General features: G+C 41.8%; 1 protein-coding gene across 2 annotated transcripts in view; it reads right to left on the minus strand.

The window, feature by feature from the left end:
- The window catches only part of LOC124721745 (plasminogen activator inhibitor 1 RNA-binding protein-like), a 76,559-nt gene that overhangs the window by 6,272 nt on the left and 47,395 nt on the right, over positions 1 to 22,892 (minus strand). The window contains exons 6-8 of one of the 2 annotated variants that reach the window (XM_047246849.1): positions 15,431 to 15,653; positions 12,221 to 12,430; positions 6,331 to 6,529 (exon numbers count right to left, since the gene is read on the minus strand). In XM_047246849.1, coding sequence (XP_047102805.1) covers positions 6,425 to 6,529; positions 12,221 to 12,430; positions 15,431 to 15,653 — 538 coding nt within the window. In that variant the 3' untranslated portion in view covers positions 6,331 to 6,424. Of the gene's footprint in view, positions 1 to 6,330; positions 6,530 to 12,220; positions 12,431 to 15,430; positions 15,654 to 22,892 lie in introns of those variants that run through there. The other variant, XM_047246848.1, reaches the window with a different exon arrangement.

Consider the following 22,892-nt stretch of genomic DNA (forward strand, 5'->3'; position numbering starts at 1 on the left):
GAAAGAAGCAATAAGGTTGCTTGCCTCGTCTACAAACTTTTATGCCAAGTCTGATTTTCCTTCGAACACAACAACAGTCACAGAGGAATTTTGTTTACATAGTCAAACGTACAATTTGAAGACTTGCTGCAGGTTACTGCTGAATTAGAAATAAATAGTCTGATAATTTATCGTGTTCATCTGTATAACGCAAATTGTTGCTAACATGCTTCACTTTAAACAACTTCGGTTGCTCTTTTCCAATGTATGTAATATTTAATAGGCATAAAGCACAAACTGTTAAATACTATTAAGGTAATCTGCAATGTGCAACTTCCAGGTGGACTACAAATTTATGGAAGTTTGATGTACAATTCAGTTCCATTTTTATTCAGAGTCATCAAAATACTTTTTGTCAGTATTAGGAGCACTGCATAAGGCTCTCAATTCGCTCTTTAGTTACATTTTATTAGTTCACTCACTGCTTGCAACCCAAAACATGATGAATATAATTTCGGATTCTTTTAACAGTAACAATGTTCCGTCTATCTATTCCACAGGACATGAGAAATACCAAACTGAATAGTTTGGTGTTAGTTCACTACCCTGGGGGGAGTTCATCTAAAGACGAAAGGAGGGCAACAGCTTAACAAATTATTGGATTTGGCTTATCAAACACACTTAGAGTCCCACACTTTTAGGGTCACACTAGACAGAATCCTAAACAGATTTCTCCAGTTTAACTGAAATAAGGAATAACTCACATGAACTACTTAAGCTCATGGTACCTGTAAAGTGGCAACTGTTCTCAATGGATGCATTACACTATAATCCACCAACAGAACTTTAATTTAAAATTATTTGGTGTTGTGTCGGCATAAGCTGTCACCAGCACACCAGTCGGCAAATATGTAGCAAGAAGATCGATAGCAGGTGCTGGATCAAGTGCATCTATCAGGAGAGGGGCCACAGACATACTCACAAGCAACATGCCGCTGACACCCTCTCAACTGCAAGTATTTAGATTGCCGCTGCTACCGGAGGGCTCAGTCACCGGTCAGTCTCTGTCACTAGTGCAGTCACTCATTCACTTGCTCAGCCACTGATGCACCAACTCACGCTCCAGTTTGGTGTCCATCATTCACTGCATTGCAGGACTTGCACTTCACCAGCAGTGAGGCCAACGTGGACTAATATTGAAGAGCTTGTACCACAACACATGGACACTGTTAAAGTTATGTAGCAGCTACCTGTTTCAGTAAATAATGAACTCTGTTAATACATGTGGTACAGGTATGTTGCAGAAAGAGGATACCAGCCAAGTAATGACATCCTCGCCCAAGATTCCTATGGTACAAGACCCTACAGAGCCGATGAAGATTCAACAATGTCAATGAGGATAATTCAGTGCAGATCGAAGATAATCAAATTTGATGAAGATTTTGCTTGCTTCTCATGTGTTTTAGCCTGCAGCTATTTGCTGATTTTTTGTTGTGTTCTTTCATGTATTCCAGGAGGGGAGCTGCACAACTAATCAAATTTCTTTTTTCAGAGGCCTTGCTTGCTTTTTGATGTAACATTTGTGTAAACCATGGCTACCCCACCCCCTGCCCCTGTGCCTCAGTCACAGATGGCCAATGTGATTGAGCTAACACTGGCTTTTTCAGTTTCTGAACCAACAAATTGCTGCCTTGCTGATGACAGTACAACAACTTCTGGCTGCACAACCAACCAACCAACCCAACAAGTGCCGCCAACCAGCGTAACACCGTTCCAAGTCCATTGTCAAGTTAATTGCATTCAAGGTACTGTAAAGCTACAATACTATCTTTTGACTGCGGGACCCCCCAGTGTTCAGGTTAATACAAAAGCTCTTCCCAATCGCATCTCCCGTCAAACTCGGCTATGACGAAGTAATCTCTACATTAAAAAAGTACTACGACCAGCAAGTTCAATTGGCTGCAGCCAGAAATCAGTTCGTTTGCTTGCAGAAAAATCTGAAACAGAACAGACACCGTACATCAGTAGTACACAGAATTAACGAGTATGACTAGGAAGTGTAAATACAAGTGTAGTTGTGGCAGCTTTTACAGTGATTTAATGCTCTGCAATGCGATAACATTCAATGTCTCAGATAGCAGAATACAGCAAAAAACAGATCTTAAAGTACTCTGATCCATCACTTCACCAAGTACTGCAAATATTAGAGCAATATGATTTAAGTGCCATAGCAGCCGGTAAGTTTCTCCGGGCCATAATTTGTCAGGTCAAGTCGCTCCTTGCTCGTGACCGCCCCAAGCAGCCACAACAATGAACACTTACACAGCCATGTAGACAGGTAAACAGGACTGTGAATTTAGTAAAGTCTTGCCCTGGATGTTTTGCTCGCCAGAAGAGACAGCAATGCTCATCATGTAATGCAACGCATTACTAAAACTAAAAAAAGAAACTCCTCCCGAGCAGGCCATGAAGGCCCAAATGGTACAGACCGGCTGCCGTGTCATCCTCAGCCCACAGGCATCACTGGATGCAGATGTGGAGGAGCATGTGATCAGCACACCACTCTCCCGGCCATATGGGAGTTTCCAAGATCGGAGCCACTACTTCTCAATCAAGTAGCTCCTCAGTTTGACTCAAGGGCTGAGTGCACCCAGCTTGCCAACAGCACTGGGCAGACCAGATGGTCATCCATCCAAGTGCTAGCTCAACTCGACAGCACTTAACTTTGGTGATCTGACGGGAACCGGTGTTACCACTGTGGCAAGGCCGTTGGCCACAACGCATTACACATGTGGAAAAAAATGTCATGTCCAAGCAGTTTGTTTGCAATGGCACAACGCCAATTTTGCCTGCTCCCAGAAAAAAACAGGCTCGTGCACATGCAGTGAATGCTGCATTTTCAAAACCTACAGCAGGTTTTGACAGAAGTAAAATTAAGGTTGTGCCACCACCTCACCTTAGAGCAGTGCAACAACATTATAACAAACTATTTGTCTCATTACACATTGCTGGCCGTTGTGCTAACTTTCAGTTAGACACAAGCACCTCAGTAACTTTGCTTAATTGTGCCACACACGAAAAGATAGGCTCACCACGCCTTTCTCAATCTAGCAAGCACCTCACTGCTTACAACAGACAGGAGATTTGAGTCCTTTGACAGTGTAGTTTGCCTGCCACTTACCAATCTCACACTAGGACAGTGAATTTTATTGTATTCAAATGAAGAGACAGCAAGAACATACTCTATTTAGATGCCTTTGATTTGTTTGGCCTTATCATGTAAGACAATGTACTTTCAGTATCAGCTTTTGCACCAAGAGACAGTGTCATTAGCTTGCTTAAAGAATTCCTGAACTATTTTCCGAAGGAATGGGTCCTTTATGAGAAAGTAGCCAGTGAATTCAAAGAATTCCAAGTTAATGGTGTAATTGCTTCCATACAAGCTAGTCAGTGGGCAAGTCCTCATTTTGTTGCCTACAACTTCTGGTCGCATTCGAGTTGACTACAAGTCTACAGTCAACCCACAGACAGCTGTTGACACCTGTTACCTCGCCCTGAGGAACTCATGGATACGCTTGGTGCACGACATTACTTTTCTAAGACAGATTTGCATTTTGCTTACTTGCAAATTCCACTGAATGAAGAATCATGGAAAATGTGTATTGTAAATACACACTTAAGGACTGTTCAAGTATTTGCGTTTGCCCTTCGGCAGTGCTTCCGCACTCACCATTTTTCAATGTTACTTGGAACAGCTGACTGCAAAAGTGCCATTTTGTTGAAACTACCTTAATGATATTGTCATCTCAGGTCATATACTAGAGGAACACATTGCCAATTTGTGTACTCTTTTTCAAGTGTTGTCAGAAGCAGGACTCTGTCATCTAGAAAAGTGTGAAGTTTTTAAAACTTAACTACAGCACTTTAGTCATGTGATAAACAGTCTGGGTGTGCAACACCTCCAGAGTCATTTGCTTACAATCCGTGACCTGCCCATTCCTCGTGATGTGTCTGAACTGCAGTCAGTAGTAGGCAAGATGTATAACTACATTCGGTTCATACCCAATGCCTCAGATCGCAAGATTGATTGCATCGCAAAAATGTACTTTTTGTGTGGACTGAAGACATTTCAGAAACTCTAAAATGCCTTACACAGTGACAGACATTTAGCGTATTTTGACCCTACCAAGCGAATTGTTTTGCAAGTCAACGCTTCGTCCTACAGTGTCAGCACTGTGCTTTCGCACAGAAAAGGTCCGAAGGAGCGTTTTTGTTTTGCCTCAAAGTTGTTAACTTGAACGCAGTGCAGTTATTCTCAAACTGAAGAAGCTGCTCTTGCTACTGTGTATGGTGTCACAAAATTCCGTCACTATTTGTGTGGTTGCAAGTTCTACTTAGTGACAAATCACAAGCCTTTGCAGTCCTTGTTTCATCTGTGAAATCCAGTTCCTATATGCACTGCTTAAAAACTGCAATTATCAGTTTTGTTGTTTTTGAAGTATCAGTATGAAGTTGTGTACAGACCTATGGTAAAGCATAGGAATGCAGACACCCTATCTTGCCATCCGATTAGCCTAGACTGATTTTGATGCATCTGCGACAGCTTGTTGCAAATCAATGTGCAGGACTCTGAATAGCTGTAATCTTTTCACTTGCACTCCAGAAAAATATCACACGCCACAGAAGCAGACAGATCTCAATATTTTGTTCCATTACATTCATTCAGACATCTTGGCCTCGTTCATTGAATACTATCCAGAACTCAGTTGTGAGCCAGCATTTTCCATGTCAGCATTACCTTACAATTCAACAGGGTTTGATTCTAGTTCAAAATGACACTGGACAATTGCGTATGCTTATTCCCGAAGTGTTACAAAAGAATGTGTTGCAATTGCTCCACCATAGACATTTGGGAATTGTTTGCACTACTTAGCAGGGTATGAATGCTCACAGGAACAGATGAGGTCAGCGTAGTGCATGCACAGAAAAGCAATCCTGCTCAGTCACAGATATTCTCAGCTTGGTCGGACTCATTCGACATGGCAACAAGTGCACACACACTTTGCAGGACTATTTTGGGACACTCATTGGCTCATAGCGGTAGACTTTTAGCAAGTTCCCACTTTCGATGTCTGTGGCCTCTACCACATCACTTATCACCACCAAGCTTTTTCCTCCCCTCATCATGTAATTCACAATCTGCCAGCATTTACCACACATTAGGTTGTCAATCCATGACATACCACAGTAAAATATTTCTCTTTAAGCTTCTCTAATGTGATTCATCTGAACAATAAAACAGGACCACCAATGCAAAATGTCTGGATGTTCTAATAACACATTTCTTATTTTTGACTACACCATAACTTTCCTAACAGACACTGTACCCTTCTTCAACAGATTTCATGTTGCAGACCTGGAGGAGTCTTTGCAAACTCCGCACAGTTTGCATACAATTCTGACTGTGCCCCAGATCATTCACTGCTTGGTATAATTAAGCATTACTTTGAGTACTCCACTTTATCGTATGTTAAGGCGGCCAAAGATTTATCATCAAATAACTTTTACTCTGAAAATGTGTTTTAGAACAATACAATAACCAATGGTGTTTCTGTGTGAAGCACTATGGCAGTTTTACCAAGTTCAATATAAAATAATTCACACCGATTAGGTGCTGCATCGGAAAAGATCTGGGATGAAAACTGACCATTACTCACCACGAGTTTTCAGCAATTTATTTGAACGATTCCTGGAAAACTGTGCGCTTGCCAAGTTAAGCATGCTTTGTCCTGCATACATAGCTGCTCTTAGTGAAGATTTTAAGATGGAGATGAGAAATTCTTTCTGCCCCTTTCAATGTTGGCACATTCAATCAATCTTTTCAGCATCACTATGTAGCAACAATTAACTTCTAGCAGCATCACCAAGCACTGAAGGCGACAATGTCAGTCAGGAACTATCTAGCCTCTTGTCCATCTTTTAAGACATCTTTTGGGAACATTGCTATGTATGAACCACAGCTTTAGCTCTCACATTTAATTGCATTTTTGTTGCGAGACAAATAAAACAATAGTTATTTATGTACATCATAAACACACATTACTCAAAATACAAACAAAGTAGGTTTATTTTTCCTGTAAGTTATTTACACTACTATCATTAAAGCAGACTATTGAAAAGATGGTGCTGTCATAAATTGTGGTAAAAAAGTTTAAGTATGATTATCAAAAATTTTGGATTTGAATTCAAGGTCTTCCTTCAGAAAAGAATTTTATTTTTAAAGTCACAAGAGTAGTCTACTTTTTAGTTAAGCATGTTACACAAAATTTCAGCTCACTATCTTTAATAGTTTTTAGCCAAAGGGTACCAGTACATGAAATAATTTAACTTTTGGGATATTCAAGTTAAAGTTAAAACTTGCTTTCTCTGTTAAACTTTCACAGCACTAATGCATCCCAGGTACATATTTATCTTGTTTCCTGTGGTGTTCTTCCTCCCTGCTCTTGTTCACACTACAAATTCTTGTTCTTGCTTCCTTGGTGGCTACTGACTGACTAGAACAAAAAGGAGAAGCCAGCCTCTGTGCAACACATTAAAACTTCCAGCCTAAAAGCTCACTAGGGTGGAGTACACAAAGGGACAAAGAACATGTGCTAAAACTTAGACAGAATGATAAAACCCACCCTCACGTATAAAACTTAAATATAAATCAGCCAATGAGGCGTTGTCAGCTAAAATTAATGGCAACAAGTCCGGTAACTGAAGATTTCATCACAGGGTAGCCAAAGAAGGACAGCGCAACAGAATATGGGCCACTGTCAACAGAGTGCCACACGAGCTGGGTCTTCACGGCGCAAGGGGTAACCGTAGGTGACCCAAGCATGGCCAATGCAGAGCTGACAGAACCACCGAGACCCTGCGAGAGACACGCATAGAATACTTTCACACATTCATAGTCTCCTTAATGACACAGTTTGTTGGGCATACTGTTACACCATGCTGTCTCCCAAAGCCGAAGACCCTTGCAGCATAATCATGAGTGCAGGTCAGTTAAGGAATGCCAATCTCCGTAAGTGGTTTCAGTGTAGCCTGTTTGGCCAACCCGTCAGCAAGTTCACTGCCTAGGATGCCAACGTGTCCTGGGGTCCAGACAGCCACCACTGAATGACTGGACCTTTAGAGGGCATAGAGGGACGCTACCGAAGAATGGCAAGGTTACCACTGATCGATAGCTCGGAGGCTGCTCAAGGAGTCACTGCAGACAAGAAATGACTGCCACGGCATGAACGGATGTGCTTAAGAGCACGAGATATGGCCACCAGCTCTGCAGTGAAAACACTGCCACCACTGGGCAAGAAATGCTGTTCAATATGGCCTCTGTGAACATAGGCAAAGCCAACATGACCATCGGCCATCGAGCCGCCTGTGTAAACCACTTCAGAGCCCCGAAACACATCAAGAATCGAGATGAAGTGACAACGGAGAGCTGCAGGGTTAACCAAATTCTTAGGGCCATATGGAAGGTCGACCTAGGTTTACACCATGGAGATGTATGTGAATGGACCTGGAGCAGAGGTGATAAAGGGAAGGACTCCAGTTCAGACTGAAGGGATCGGACACGAACAGCAATCTTAAGCCCTGACCTGGGCCGTCAATACGGGAGATTAACCCCCGTGGTTGGGAAAGAGATGCTGTAATTTGAATGTGTGCAATGTAACTGGTGAGCAGTTGTGCATGTGTAATCTGCAATAGAGGGACTCCAGCCTTCACCAGTGCGCTGCTCACCAGATCCTTCCCAAAAGCTTCCGATGCCGATAGGCTGATAGCTATCCATACCAAGCAGGTATTTGCCGGGTTTGAGCACTGGAATGGTGCTCTACTGCCACTGTAATGGAAAGATGCCATTGCACCAGATCCAGTTGAAGATGAGGAGATGTCACTTATAGTCGGATGGGAGATGTTTGATCATCTGACTATGGATCCGATCTGGCCCAGGAGCTGTGTCGGGGCAATGTGCAAAGGCACCGAAGAGCACCACTCTGTAGAGGACTTTCCTTTCCATCCGCCATTTGAGGGTGCAAAAGGCGGGGGTCAGTTCTGTGTCGCAGAGGCTCAAGCGTAGTGCTCCACAGTTGCATTTGCATCGGTAGATAACATGCCACTGATGTTAATGCCAGTGATGCCTGTCAGGATATGGTACCCAAAAATACATCTTCTGACTTTCATCCAGACTTGGGAAGATGATGTATGACACCCAATGGTCTAGACGTACCTCTCCTAACAATCCTGCGTCTGTCTTTTTATAAGCTGTGCGCAAGGAGCAATTTAAAAGCTATTAGGTGCTCTAGGGAAGGGTGCTGCTTATGTAGCTGTAGAACTCACTGATGCTCTTCAATTACCTCAGTGATTTCTGGCGAACACCAAGGTACTCGCTTTCTCTCAGGGCACCCTAAAGAACAAGGGATCGCATTTTCCACTGCAGAAACGATCGTTCTAGTGACTCGCTCAACCACCACATCGATGGTACCATGTAGGGGAGATTCAACAGTGACAGCAGAGGTGAAAGCTTCCTAGTCTGCCTTGTTTGCTCATATGGGTAGACGTCCGGAGAATGGCGCTGGAGAGGTGACAGGAAGATGAGAAAGTGGTCACTACCACACAAGTCATCGTGGGCTCTCCAGTGGACAGATGGGAGATGTCCTGGGCTGTAGAGGGATAAGTCAATGGATGAGTAAGTACCATGAGCCACACTGAAATGTGTGGGGGTACCAGTATTTAAGAGGCAGAAGTCTAGGTCGAGTTGAGATGGTGAAGTTTCGACATCTCTACATCGGTCAGTAAGCACAGTGCCACCCCACAAGGTGTTATGGGTATTACTATCTCCCAAAAGTAGGAAAGGTTTAGGGAGTTGATAAATATGTGCAGCCAATACATTCAGGGGTACTGTACCACCTGGAGGAAGATAGACATTGTAGACTTATTTCCTGCATCATCCTTATCCTGACAGCCACAGCTTCAAGAGGAGTTTGAAGGGACACGGTTTCACTACATAATGGTATCAGGACATAAATGCAAACCCCACCACACACTATTACAGTTGCTATGGTTTTTGTAATATCCTTATAGCCAATGGCTGTTAGAGCTCTTCACAATAAAGGATGGCAGCCAAAAACAGTTGCAACTGTTTTTGGCTGCCATCCTTTATTGTGAAGAATTTTAACAGTTGCTGCTGCAGCCATGTTTAAAATCTTGTTAGAGCTCTATGTATATTTAGTCCAGACACTCCTGTCAGTTCCATAGCATCAAGCCTTGACACTGCAGCATCACTGAAACATAGATCAGCATCTAGCACACCTATTTTCAAAGTATTTAGTCCTGTCAGAACAGGTTTTTTTTTTGTATGTTCACATATACAATTGTTGGAACTTTTTCATTTGGATTTTCAGTCATACCATGTAAACTTTTTCCTAATATTCTTGTGTCACTAAGGTACCTACATATAAGCTTTGTAACTTCCATTATAGCAAATGGCAAAGAATGTTTATGTTGTAGCTCTCACCTTGAGCAACAGCCCTTTGGTAGCCACAACACAAATCACTGCCAGGTGGGCAGAGTGCATGACATGGGTTTTCATCTGTAGAGGATTCATGAAAGAAGCTAACCCATGCTGCCTTTTTCACTCCCTGAAGATCATTTTTATTGTTTTACGACTTGTCCCTAATAATACTGCAACCTGTCTGTAAGCCAACCACGTCCACTAATCCACCGATAATCAACTAATTTCTTTCCCTTCAAATTCCTCTTCCAGTTCCTCAATCTTGTACCTAACATTTTCTAGACATGTCCAACATATTCTGTAAGCATAAGGTTTGGATTCAGAAATTTTTTGGTACCCTTTTAGTCTCCATCTCTTAGGCAAGATGTATGTATCACACCATATTTCTCCACTGACCTGTGAAATATCTTCACAACACCTTCAGATTCCATCCTTCCACTGTAACCACTAAAATTAATCAAACATTTCACAATTTTCAGTTCCACTAGTTCAGCCGTGACAGTACTTGGTAATACATTCCACATCAATGACTTTACCACTGTCCAAGGAGGTCACTGTCACTACATTTAGGAAACTATGGCCTCTTCATTGCCAGGATGCATCCAGGGCTGCATACATAGATCATGTATTGCCGTCATTCATGTCTACACTTTCCGGAACAGCATTTTTCGTACTATCATTTGTTATTTCTTCTAAAGTATGTAGAATAATTTTATTACATCTGTCAAACCTCGTAGGGGAGGTAAGTCCATAAGAACACACAAAATTTGTGCACTTCTGTACACTTTTTGCCTGTATACCTCATAGCATAAGCAAGTTTAATATCATTGTTATACATGTTTAGTTACACTGCATGTGTAACCACATTCCCTTGAATCCCAAAAATTACAAACAATTCTTAACTTTTATGCACAACCTTTTCTAGCATTTTCCAGACGCCAACACCTGGTTGCCGTCTTTCTTGACTTGGATAAAGTTTGTCATGACATGGCGAAATCATATCCTTGCCACATTGTATGAGTGGGGTCTCCTGTTGCTCCGTACTTTGTGTCCAAGTTGGTGCCTCCCATAATTCCTCCCCCCCCCCCCCCCCCCCCCCAGAATTCCCAACTACCTTCACACCACTGTTGCCACATTCCTTACTCTGCAAAGCTTCAGATAGAGCAGAGTTCAACAATAACACAACCTGAATGAATAGTTATCAGCATTAACACTGTCAAGCCCACTGTCCAAATATTTCAGTTCTAACTTCAAAGCACTGAGTAGTTGTTGATTCAAGTGCAGTATCACATTTTATTTCAATATTAGCAGAGTTAATCTATTTGGTGGACCAGTTTGCATAAAAATTACATTGGTTAACACCAAACTAGTTAATTCTTTCCATGTAAGCAATTACTTTGCTGTAAACAAAATATTCACACCAAAATAACAACAAACAATAAGTAACACACACTATAAACAAAACTGTAAAGCTGTTGCACGTGAGCCAACTTAAGGGACTACTAAGTCATAAAAACGAAACAAATGAGACCAAAACTTCATTTTTAACAGAGCTGACTGTGTTACATGGGGATGTTGTTGTGCATGCAGCCACTTTCAAATTCCGCTAATTTTGGTACTTTCTGTGGTCCTTTTTCCTGGAAGTAAACTTCTGTCAGTTATTCAAGTGCAAGCCCCTTAAGAAATCGTTCATAACTGTGAAAGTATGAAACAGTAACACTGCAGGCAACAATGGCTACACTGCAGTACTGTCAGCTACGTAATATTGGCTGCAATCAAAAACAAATGACTACCAGCCGAAGCCTTCAGACTACTGACCCACAACTTGGGAGTGGATCAAAAAGGAGATTGGGCAACTTGAATTTTGTCCATTTGCTATTGCCCACCCCTGCTCACCTGAGACCTTGCCTGCCTGGCTGTCCGCCAAGTGAGCACACAAGCTAGAACAGCCTACTCTACTGCCTATGTAGTTCCAACCTAAGGCTTGTCATGCTGAAACCATCTTTTGGTTGGCGACTGCTATACATTAATGAAAGCCAAAAGTATTTTCACATTCCTGTATCAAGATTTGTCACTGTTCAGTGTTTTATTGGTGTAGTACTGCATTATTTTTTACAAAATGAATTTTGTATTCAAAGATTCCCACCACTTCAACAATATTTCATTTAGACAAACACTTTTTAGTAAGTTATATAGAATTAAATGAGTCCCTTAAACAACTGGAAACAAACTTAATGGAAACTGTTTATCATGGTTGCAGAAAAAAAAGATACAAAATACAACACGTGGCATAATTACATACAATTTATTCAGTTACATAACAGGTGAATAATGACAACTTCAAACTGCAACATAAACCTAGGAAGTTAATTCTGTTGAATTTTTCTCTTTTTTTTTTTATAGATACAGCAACATTGTCATTTTCATGAAAATTTGACTGTTCAAAAGCCACTGGAACATAGAATAATAGAATCCGATATCTCTCTCTCTCACTCTCTCTCTCACACACACACACACACACACACACACACACACACACACACACACACACACAGTTCCTTGCAGTTGATGTGTCACTCACAGCCGATATAATCAAACTAGAGTGTACAGTATGTCGAATAAGATATTTTGCAATTTAAAATACTACTTGAGAGATTAAAAGTTTGCCATATTTATCAAACATACCTGATTACGGTCACCCAATGGTCCTGCTCTTCCAACACCTCCATTACGGGCAGGGCCTACAGGTCCTGTACCTCGCATGCCACGGCCACCTCGCATACCACCACGACCACGAGCTCTACTGCCACGTCTCGAGTCAGCAAAGTGAATATCTATATCCAAGATGTGCTTCTGTCGTCCAACACGCTGCGGGTATTCTGATGCATCGTATTCCTGAACACAATGTTCCCACGTAATAGAAATGACACCAAAGGAGTACACAAGGTAACTTGTACCACATCTTGTATACTGAACATTATGTTGATAGGGATGTGAGCACTGTACATATAAGATACACAGACAGAATTTTACACTGTGGCACACACAGAAACTAAAGAGTTGTGCTGTACCTTCAACTTTTCAAAATAATTGCAAAGTGTTCATTAGGTACGTCACTACATTTATTTTATACTACCATGTTCACTTCAGATATAAAAATAACACAAACATTTTTATTAATGGTGCAACTTTTTTGTGAGGGGGCAGTTTAAGTAATAACCAGAACAGAACGAAGAGACAATACAGACAAGGACAGCACACTGGACGGGTGAACATGAATTTATTTTTATTTTATTTTTTTATTTGGGGGAATGGGGGAAGAAGGGGTCACACTTTAATCTGTTTACAAAAAAATGGACAAATGCACAACCATGACACAAACCAACAGAAACATACACCTACTCAACCGAAGACAGAGCAGCAGCAGTCACGATGGATGTGGAATATGGCCCACATGTTCAACAAACCAGCGCTATCAATTTTAAATGAAAACACTATCGTCAACAATAATGTAAAGGAAATGCTATTGCAAAACACATTCTGCCGAGTATTTTAAGGCTAAGATGCATAAACTCAAACAACCTCCCCTTCCAATAAAATTTTTTTAAGAAAACTATGTCCTGAATACGTTGAGGTCACAAAACACATGGGATAGAGATGGTGGTAGTACCATGTACACAAGGTGTAAAAGGGTAGTGCATTGGCAGAGTTGTCATTTGTACTCAGGTGATTAGTGTGAAAAGGTTTCCGTCTTGACTACAGCTGCACTACAGGAATTGACGTACCTTGAATGCAGAATGGCAGTCACAGCTAGATGCATAGTAGATTACAATTTGGAAATCGTTATGGAATTCAGTATTATAAGATCCACACTGGCAAGAGTGTGCCGAGAATACCAAATTTCAGGCATTACCTCTCACCGTGGACAACGCAGTGGCCAACTGCATTCACTTAATGACCGAGAGCAGTGGCAATTGCATAGAATTGTCAGTGCTGAACAGACCATATTGGTTGGACCCTGGTATGATGAGCCCAATTTCAGTTGGTAAGAGCTGATGGTAGGGTTAAAGTGTGGCACAGACAAAACAAAGCCATGGAGCAATGTCGACAAGGCACTGCGCGTGCTGGTGGTGGTTCCATAATGGCGAGGGCTGTGCTTACATGAAATGGACTGGGTCCTCTAATCCACCTGAACCCATCACTGACTGGAAATGTTTATGTTCAACTACTTTGAGATAACCTGCAACCATTCACAGACTTCATGTTCCCAAAATAAATAAACGATGCATCATGTCACTGGGCCACAACTGCTTGCAATTGGTTTGAACAACATTCTGGACAATTTGAGCGAATTATGTGGCCACCCAAATCACCTGACATGAATCCTATCACACATATATATGGGATATAATCGCTGTATCAGTTCATGCACAAAATCTCGCACCAGCAACACTTCCGCAATGATGGATGGCTACAGAGACAGCATGGCTCAATATTTCTGTAGGGGACTTCCAATGACTTGTTCAGTACATGTCACAAGCTGCTACACTGCATTGGGCAAAAGTAGGTCTGACAATATTACAAGGTATACCATGCCTTTTTGTCACCTACGTGTACACTATGTACACGGAGCGTGTTATTTCATTTTAGTTTTGATTTGTATCCTACACACAAACATTCTGCTTGTCCTGTGTCTTTTACAGCTGTTCACTAACACACACACACACACACACACACACACACACACACACACACACACACACACCAAATAAATATGTATTTACATACAATATTATTGTTTATATTTTTGAATGACAGTGACAGTGTTTTGTCATTTCTTAATTTCATAGCCACTGTCATTTTCAGCAAAATTTTGAAGCCATTTTCACTTATTAGCTGTTGACTAAAACTAATTTTTGTTTGCAAATACTACTTTTTTGTTGTTTTAAGTGGTCCAACTTTATGAAAAATTCGTATTGTATATTTAACTTTCGCCAGCTGGTTGGTTGGAGAGGATTGGGGACCAAACAGTGAGGTCATTGGTACCACAGTCGAAGGTGACACAAACTAAGGGAGGAACACCACAACCAGCACAGTCCAATTGATGGGAAAGGAATGCTAACAAACAGAGGCAGAAGGAACATTGGGACAGGGGAAGAGTAAAGAAACAGAGGGAACAGGCAGGACAAGGGTGAGAGCAGAGTACATATCGAAGTGCTACACATGACGGGATGACAGCACCGCCGCCAACCCATCTTGATCCCCACAAAAATACTATCACAACACAATTGGGACAACACAATAGGAAGACGACGCATGAAAAGGGGAAAGGCCAGCATGTAGGCAATGGCAAAGGCTTCTGAAACCAACACAGAGTCTCCATTTACAGAAGGAAATTCAGGTACTTTAATCTGGAAGGACCAATCAGCTTCACAAAGAAAGCCAAGAACAGACATAACCGTGCGAGGGTTGTTCGTTAACACCCGGGACAAGGAAGGTGAACAGTGTACGTAGTGTGAAGAGCCAAATGGTGCAGGCAGTCCAGCAAAATATGGATCATTGGGGAAGGTGTGGGGGTGGAGAGGGGGACTGGAAGGGGATGGCTCATTATAGAGTAAAAAACCATGGTTCAATCCAGCATGACCGATACGAAGATAGCACAAGGGTACATTTCTGCTGGGAGATGTGGAGGGAAGAACGCCACAGGGTGGGAGTCCCGTTAATGAGTCAGCCCACAATTGAGTGGGGGCGGGGGGTCACAAATCCACACCCACAGGGTCACAGAACTGAGTGTAGGTATTTAACACATTGTTATCCACTCCGAATCTGTGGATTTCTGCACTTCCATCAATCAACATGGTGCCAGAAACAGTTATGAAAAAAAACAGTAGTCACCTCCTCCTCTTCTTCCTCCTCTTCTCCTTCTTTCTTCTTTGTTAAAGCGTACATTTTCTTCCACTGAGATGGATCTTCACCTTCTCCAGCTTTGCGTATATTGTAAGTTGGTTTCTGCCGGTGACGACGGAGGGCATAATATTCATCAAGTGTGAGTACCCTAGGTCCTTCATCTTCTACTGGCTGTGGTGTATCACCTTCCGAGTCTGAAGCTTGAACATCTCTGCAAAAATAAAAATTATAGGTAATATAAGAGCATAGTTTTTCAGATCATGTTCCGAGCCAATAATAAAATAATAATAAAATTTGTAAAATCCTTAAGACTTTCTTTCAGGCGTGCTATGGAGAAGTGAAGATCAGAAACATGAGGAGAACAAGGTTTTGGCCATTGTGATGGATAGTGCCGCATATATGCTGAAGGCCGCAGTGTCTCCCCTGGTGTTTTACCCTAAAATTGTTCACCTCACGTGTGAGGAAGCCAGAGCCACATTCCCAGAGGTCAACAGCCTTATACCTTCAGCAAAGAACATTTTCATCAATGCGCCAAGTCGAGTGAGAGCTTTCAAGACTGCTCACCCTGACTGTCCTCTGCCACCTGAACCAGTCTTGACAAGGTGGGGAATGGGGATTTCAGCTGCAAACTGTAGACAACGACAAAAAAGTTGAAGAGGTACGGATGTGTATGTAGTTTTGGATAAATTTAACAAGCAAAGAGAATGAACAGAACAAGAATTCCAGTATCAAGCTTATTTCTCCATACAGACGTTTTCAGCTTGAAACAGACATTCACTATTTTATTACTTTCTTGTTCCAGGTCCTAAAGGGCTTTGGAGATAGTGAAAATACAGCCATACCAAAAGCCAAGGACGCCCTGAAGAATTCCAGTATGAAACTTGAGACTCTTAAAATGGAAGTTACAAAGGCAGTGGCTCTCATGAAAGGACTCAGGACACAGAGCAAGAGTTGGCCAGGTCCAATCAATGAGAGACTTAGGAGAAAATTGGATGCAGTTCTTCATAGAAATGCTCCGATAATCTAGATGATTTAATGTCGCCTGATGTCGCTGCTCTTCAATTTTTTCCTGTAGTGTCATGTGATGTTGAACAATCATTTTCATGTAGCGAATATGGAAAAATGTTGGTAGTTCAAACAAATTCTAATTTTTAGAATTTACCAAACTTCTCACGTAAGTACCTATGTTATATTTCATTTTATTCATTGAATTATAGCTATTATTGAAAATATATGATGGTTATTCATTAATTTTCCGAAGTAAGATGCATATTTTAAAGAATTTAGCGAAGAAAAATGCATAATTAAGCAATTTTAGCTGCATATTTATAGGTATATACTGGCAGTAAGAGCAATTTTAACTGAATATTTTGAGGATTTTTGGCACATATTGCGTGCGTTTTAAGTGCTTATCGATCTGAACACTAATCATCACAGATTCCACAATTGTGTCTTAAACCCTGGTTCAAGGAATCAGTTTCTTGCAATGCTTCTGTGTGTTTTACACACCTCTCCCAGTCCTGCGGACTAACATTGTCGAGAGGACATCAGCATATGTGAAAGTTTTATTTCTTTTTGCTGCTTCTCACTTTACTTGGGCCCATATTTATCAGTACCAACACAAGGGAAAACCAAGGCTACAGGTAGACAGAGAAATAAGAATTCCCAATCCACTAGAAGATGTGCTAGTGTTTCACTTTAGTTATTCATAATGAATTCTCTATCTCTATCTATCTATCTATATCTATCTATCACCATTGCAGTGGCAAGATAGGCAGCTAGGAATAATGTGTTGTCTTTCCTGTTTAGGCTTCATGCACTATATATGCTCTGTGATAAAACAATAAATACAGTGTTAGTGCGTCTCAGCGAGACTAATCAATTTAAAACAGAACTACAACACCCTCTTTTACAGGTTTGTAGTTCTCCACACAACAATCTACCAACACAAAAAACGTCAGTAACAGCAGCTGGCAGAAATGGTAGAGACTGCCAGTCTTGCTTGCAAGATTAAGGCAGAGCTCACTATCTGCAGCATCATTGGTAGAACTGTCTGTGGTCCTTTGCTGCAGAGCGGAGTGGAGGGGGCAGGTAAAACACATCAAGGTAGTTGTAGCAACAATCTGTATTGTAGTTCTAAATTGTCGCTGTGCTCAGAAGAAAACCAGACCTCCAAGCCTTAACAGAAAGCATCAAAGCTCAAATACTTAAAGGTACGGAAAGCAGGCTAAAGCCGAAAATAAGTTCAGCCTATTTTTTTTTCCAAATGACCTAACAGTGTTCAGAAGGGATGAATTAAATGCAGTTGCTGGTGGAGTATTTATTGCTGTCAGAAGTAGTTTACCTTGTAGTAAAATTAAAGCGGATAGTACCTGCGAAACAGGAGGGATAGAGGTTACACTCGACATTGGACTAAACTACTAACTGTATCGTTTCACTGACCCCCGACTCAGAAGGTACAGTTGCTGAACAGTTCAAAGGAAAGTTGAGTCATTTTAAATTGGTACCCCACTCGCTTCTACAATTATAGTCAGTGGTGACGATCTACCCTCGATATGCTGGAAAAATTATACGTTTGAAGCTGGCAGAAGGCATAAAACGTCATCAGAAATTTTACTGAATGCTTTCTCAGTAAATTATTTTGAACAATTAGTTCATGAGCCCACTCTAAGCATAAATGATTTCAAAAGCATACTTGACCTCTTAGCAGAAAATAATCATGAACAAATTGGAAGTATCATGACAGATACAGACACTAGCAACCCCAAGGCAGTTGCTGCTAGGCTGAATACCGTAACACCCAAAACCATCAAAATGAAATGCGAAGTACATCTATTTAAGAAAGCTGATAAAAATGCTCTTAAAGCCTTTTTAAGAGTGTCTCCACTCCTTCCGAGCTGATCATGTAAGCATAGGAAAGATGTGGAATGATAGCAAAGAAAAGAACAATGGCAATTGAGAGATGCAAGACAGGTCAGAGCGCTGTTGCGCGCACACACACACACACACACACACACACACACACACACACACACACACAAAAACATGCCAAATTTACAAGAACGCAAAATCCCCAAGATTGGCAAAGCTTTGCAGAAGTTCGAAATATAGCGCGTGCTTCAATGCGAGATGATTTTAATAATTTCCGCAATGAAACTGTCTCTGAATCTCACAGAAAACCCAACGAGAGATGTTCCTGAATTTCAATCAAGAACAACTGCCAAAATGAGGAACACTGAAGTAGATATCCTCAGTGTAGCAAAGCAGCTTTAATCACTTAATAAACGCAAGGCCTCCAGTCCCGATTGTACACCTGTCAGGTTACTCTCAAGTGTATGCTGATTCAATAGCTCCATATTTTGCACCTCTATACAACCACTCATTCTCAGAAAGTTGCATACCTGAAGACTGGAAAACTGCTCAAGTTGCACTAAACAGGAGTAATCCGCTGAATTACAGGCCCATATTACTAATATCTATTTACAATAGGGTTTTGGAACATGTGTGTTTGAACATTATGAATTACTTCAAAGAAAACAATTTGTTGACCTACAGTCAGCAAGGAACCAAAAAATGTTTTTCTCATGAAACACAACCAGCTCTTCATACTCAAAGTAATTAGTGCTACCAACAGCAGATGTCAAATTGATTCCGTATTTTTAGATTTCCAGAAAGCTTTAGACACTGTTTCTCAGACGCGTCTTCTTACCAAATTGCATGCTTATGGAATATCGCCTCAGTTGTGCAATTGGATTTGTGATTTCCTGGCACAAAGGTCACAGTTTGTAATAAGAGACAAAGTCATCAAGTAAAACAGCAGTAATATCCTGCATTCCCCAAGGAAGTGTTACAGGCCCTCTATTGTTCCTAATCTATATTAACGACATATAAGACAATTCGAGTAGCCTTCAGATTGTTTACAGATGACTGTGCAATTTACCTTCTTGTAAAGTCATCAGATGACAAAACAAATTGCAAAATGATCTAGATATCTGTAAGGTGCGAGAAGTGGCAACTAACCCTAAATAAAGGAAAGAGTGAAGTTATTCACACGAGTACTAAAGAAATAATCTAAATTTTGATCACACAATAAGTCACACAAATATGAAGGCTGTAAATTCAACTACATACTTGGGGGATTGCAATTACAAATAATCTAAACTGGAACGATCACATAGATAATGTTGTGGGTAGAGCAAACCGAAGACTGCGATTCATTGGCAGAACACTTAGCAGGTGCTATCCTTGAGTATTTTTGTGCAGTGTAGGATCAGTATCAGGTGAGACTGACGGATGACATCAATAGAGTTCTAAGAAGGGCAGCTTGTTTTGTATTATCGCAAAATAGGGGAGATAGTGCCACAGACATGACATGTGAATTAGACTGGCAAACAATCAGATTAAAACAAAGGCATTTTTCATTGCGACGGGATCTTCTCATGAAATTTCAATCCCCAGTTTTCTCCTCTAATTGCGAAAACATTCTGTTGGCACCCACCTACATAGGTGTAGAAATGACCAAAATTTAAGGGCTCTATTTTCCCGCACACCGTTTGAGATGAGAACAGTAGAGACACAGCTGAAAGGTGGTTCACTGAAACCCCTATGGTGGTTCACTGAAACCCCTACCAGGCAATTTATTGTGAATAGAGTAATCACGTACATGTAGATAGATGTGGATGTGGTTGGAGCCCCTTGACTGCACGAACACTAAGTTCATTACACAGGGGATGTAGCCCCAACAGTCAGACCATGATTGGAGCAAAACTCGATTTAAATTTAAATCTGCAAATCCACTCTAGGAGGGTCACAGAATTGGAGGTACGTGTCAACCCTCCCTGCCCCGGCCTCCATAAGACTATCAGCAAGCTCATTACCTAGGATCCCCCACGGCCAAGAACCCAAAGGAAGTCAACTGAACAAGCAGTATCACTAAGGTCGGCAAGGTGGTCATAGATGGTAGATACCTCGGTGTGTCAGGGAAAACTCCGAGCAATAGCCCAACGACCACTCATTGAGTCCATACACAACGAAACTCATCTGAGGGAGCATCGTAGAACTATTATCCAGCGTTCAAATTCAATTCCAATGACGACACACACGTCACTGTAGTATCACACGAAAGTTGTGAACAAATCAATGAGGATTTGCAGAAAATAAATGCGTGGTGTAATGACTGGCAGTTATCTCTCAATATTAGTTGAGTGTAACCTACAGCATATACCAAGGCGAAAAATCCCCATTAATGTACGAGTAGAAAGTAAGTGCCCAGTCTTTGGAAGCGGTAACATCCGTCAAATATTTGGGTGTGACTATTTCAAATTATCTCAAATGGAATGATCAGATTACACAAGTATCGGGCAGGGTGAACTCTAGACTGCGGTTTATTGGTAGAATCCTGAAACTATGCAGTCCTTCAGGAAAGGAAATTGCTTACAATACGTTTGTTTGTCTAGTCTTACAGTATAGTTCGTCTGTATGGGACCCTTACCAGTTGGGTCTGATTCAAGATATTGAGAAGGTTCAAAGAAGAGTAGCAAGACTCGCAACTGGTACACTTAGCCATCACGAGAGCATTACAAATCTCATAGAAAGTTTGAAGTGGGACACACTTGCAGATAGACGACGCGATAAACAGGAGGGACTGCTCACTAAATTCTGAAATCCGATCTTCGCCAAGGATGTAGAGCATATATTATTACCACCAACTTTCAAATCGCGCAGTTATCACCATTCAAAGATAAGGGAAATTAGAGCTCGTGCTGAGGTGTTCAGACAGTCGTTTTTCCCTCATGTGATCTGCGAGGGAAACGGGAGAAATATGACTTTGGCGCGAATTGTGCCCTCCACTACATAGTGCTTGATGGCTAGTGGAGTATGTATGTAGATTACATGGTTAAAAGTACAAATGATATCAAAGAATGAGTTATTGACAATCAAAGAATGAGTTATTGACAATCAGACTTGCCTCCAACCCAAACAAAGAATTGGTAATGTTACAAATTTTTGTGCGTTAAGTTATAAAGTGACACTGTCCATCAGTAAAACTGTAAAATGCTGCAATTTCTGTAAATTTTACAGAGAAACCTTAAAAGTTGGCTGATTTGATTATCTCAGTGGACAGCTCATGAACAACTTCAATAGGAATTGACAAAGAGGGCATGAACACAACCTGCGAGGTATAGAGAGGCCAATCAGCTTGACAGAGTGCCCAGCAGGGTAACCTGGCCATCAGGAGGTGGAAGGGAATGAATCAACTGGAAGTGGTCTACCACTGAACTTACGTGATAACCAGTGTACGGAAGGAAGAAGAGGTGGAATATTGAGCAAAAAGACCAATGGCACAGTGCTGTACGCGGCACTTAAAATGAGTACAGGCACCAGCACTAAGAAGGCATAGGTCATGATCCGCACGAAATTGGTCGATGAGGATTCTCAACTAGAAGAAGCACTCCTCCACAAAGGGTGATGGGCGTTAAAGTCTCTGAGGAGAAGGGAGGGGAAGTTGCTGAAGGAGGGTAGTTAGGGCAGTACATGTACGTGGCCTGTTGGGAAGGGGATAGATATTGCATACCATGACCGTAGAGTCCAAGTGGACCCAGAAAGCACCTGCACCCAACATGGTGTGAAGGGGGCTCCATGTACTAATAATGTCTGTACTGACCAATGTGCCAACACTACCAGAAGCCCTCACAGGGCCAACCTGGTTCTGACCAAGCACAGGACCCAAAATGGGCTAATGGGTACGCATCAGTGATTTGACATTCCTGGAGAACACAAGCTACCAAGTAAAAGGAAATACGAGATTGCAACTCCAGGAGGTGACTATAGTATCTACTACAGTTCCACTGAGTGAGCACAGAATGGGTATCCACATGTGAGGAGAATGAGCTGGAGCCGATCAGTCACCAATAATGATGCAGTGACATCCATAAGGAGGACACTAAATTCAGGTTGCAGTGGAGGAGATGGCACCTCTGGAGGACATCTGCAGTTCCTTGTCCTGAGACTTGAGTTGGTCTGTTTCAAAGGTGGAAGAGCAGGGAGGGAGGGAGGGAGGGAGGGAGGACTTTCGGAGCACCAACTGGGGATACCAAGGCTGAGTTGTGGCAGCAGGCCTCTGGCCTGGAAGAAGGTGACACTTCTCTGGCCGGGGGAGAGGGAGACATCCAGAGGGCAGTTCACAGGAGCAGAAGGGTAAGGGGAGGAGAGAAGGGGGACAGAACTGGGGAAAGGGGGAGGGAAGGAGGGAGGGAGGGAGGGCAAAGTTAGATGTCACTGATGACACAGAATGTCAGGCTTCTGATAAGCTTCAGTGTAGGATAAACAATCTAGGAAATGCAGACTGCATCAGCTTGCCGCTAGGTATTCAGGTAGATGGTTTGACTATCTCCTTGAGTGGGGGTGGGGCAGTGGTCAAAGTGGACCAGGAAGAAATTAGATATCAAAG

This window comes from Schistocerca piceifrons, chromosome X (assembly GCF_021461385.2).
Source record: "Schistocerca piceifrons isolate TAMUIC-IGC-003096 chromosome X, iqSchPice1.1, whole genome shotgun sequence".
Taxonomy (NCBI): domain Eukaryota; kingdom Metazoa; phylum Arthropoda; class Insecta; order Orthoptera; family Acrididae; genus Schistocerca; species Schistocerca piceifrons.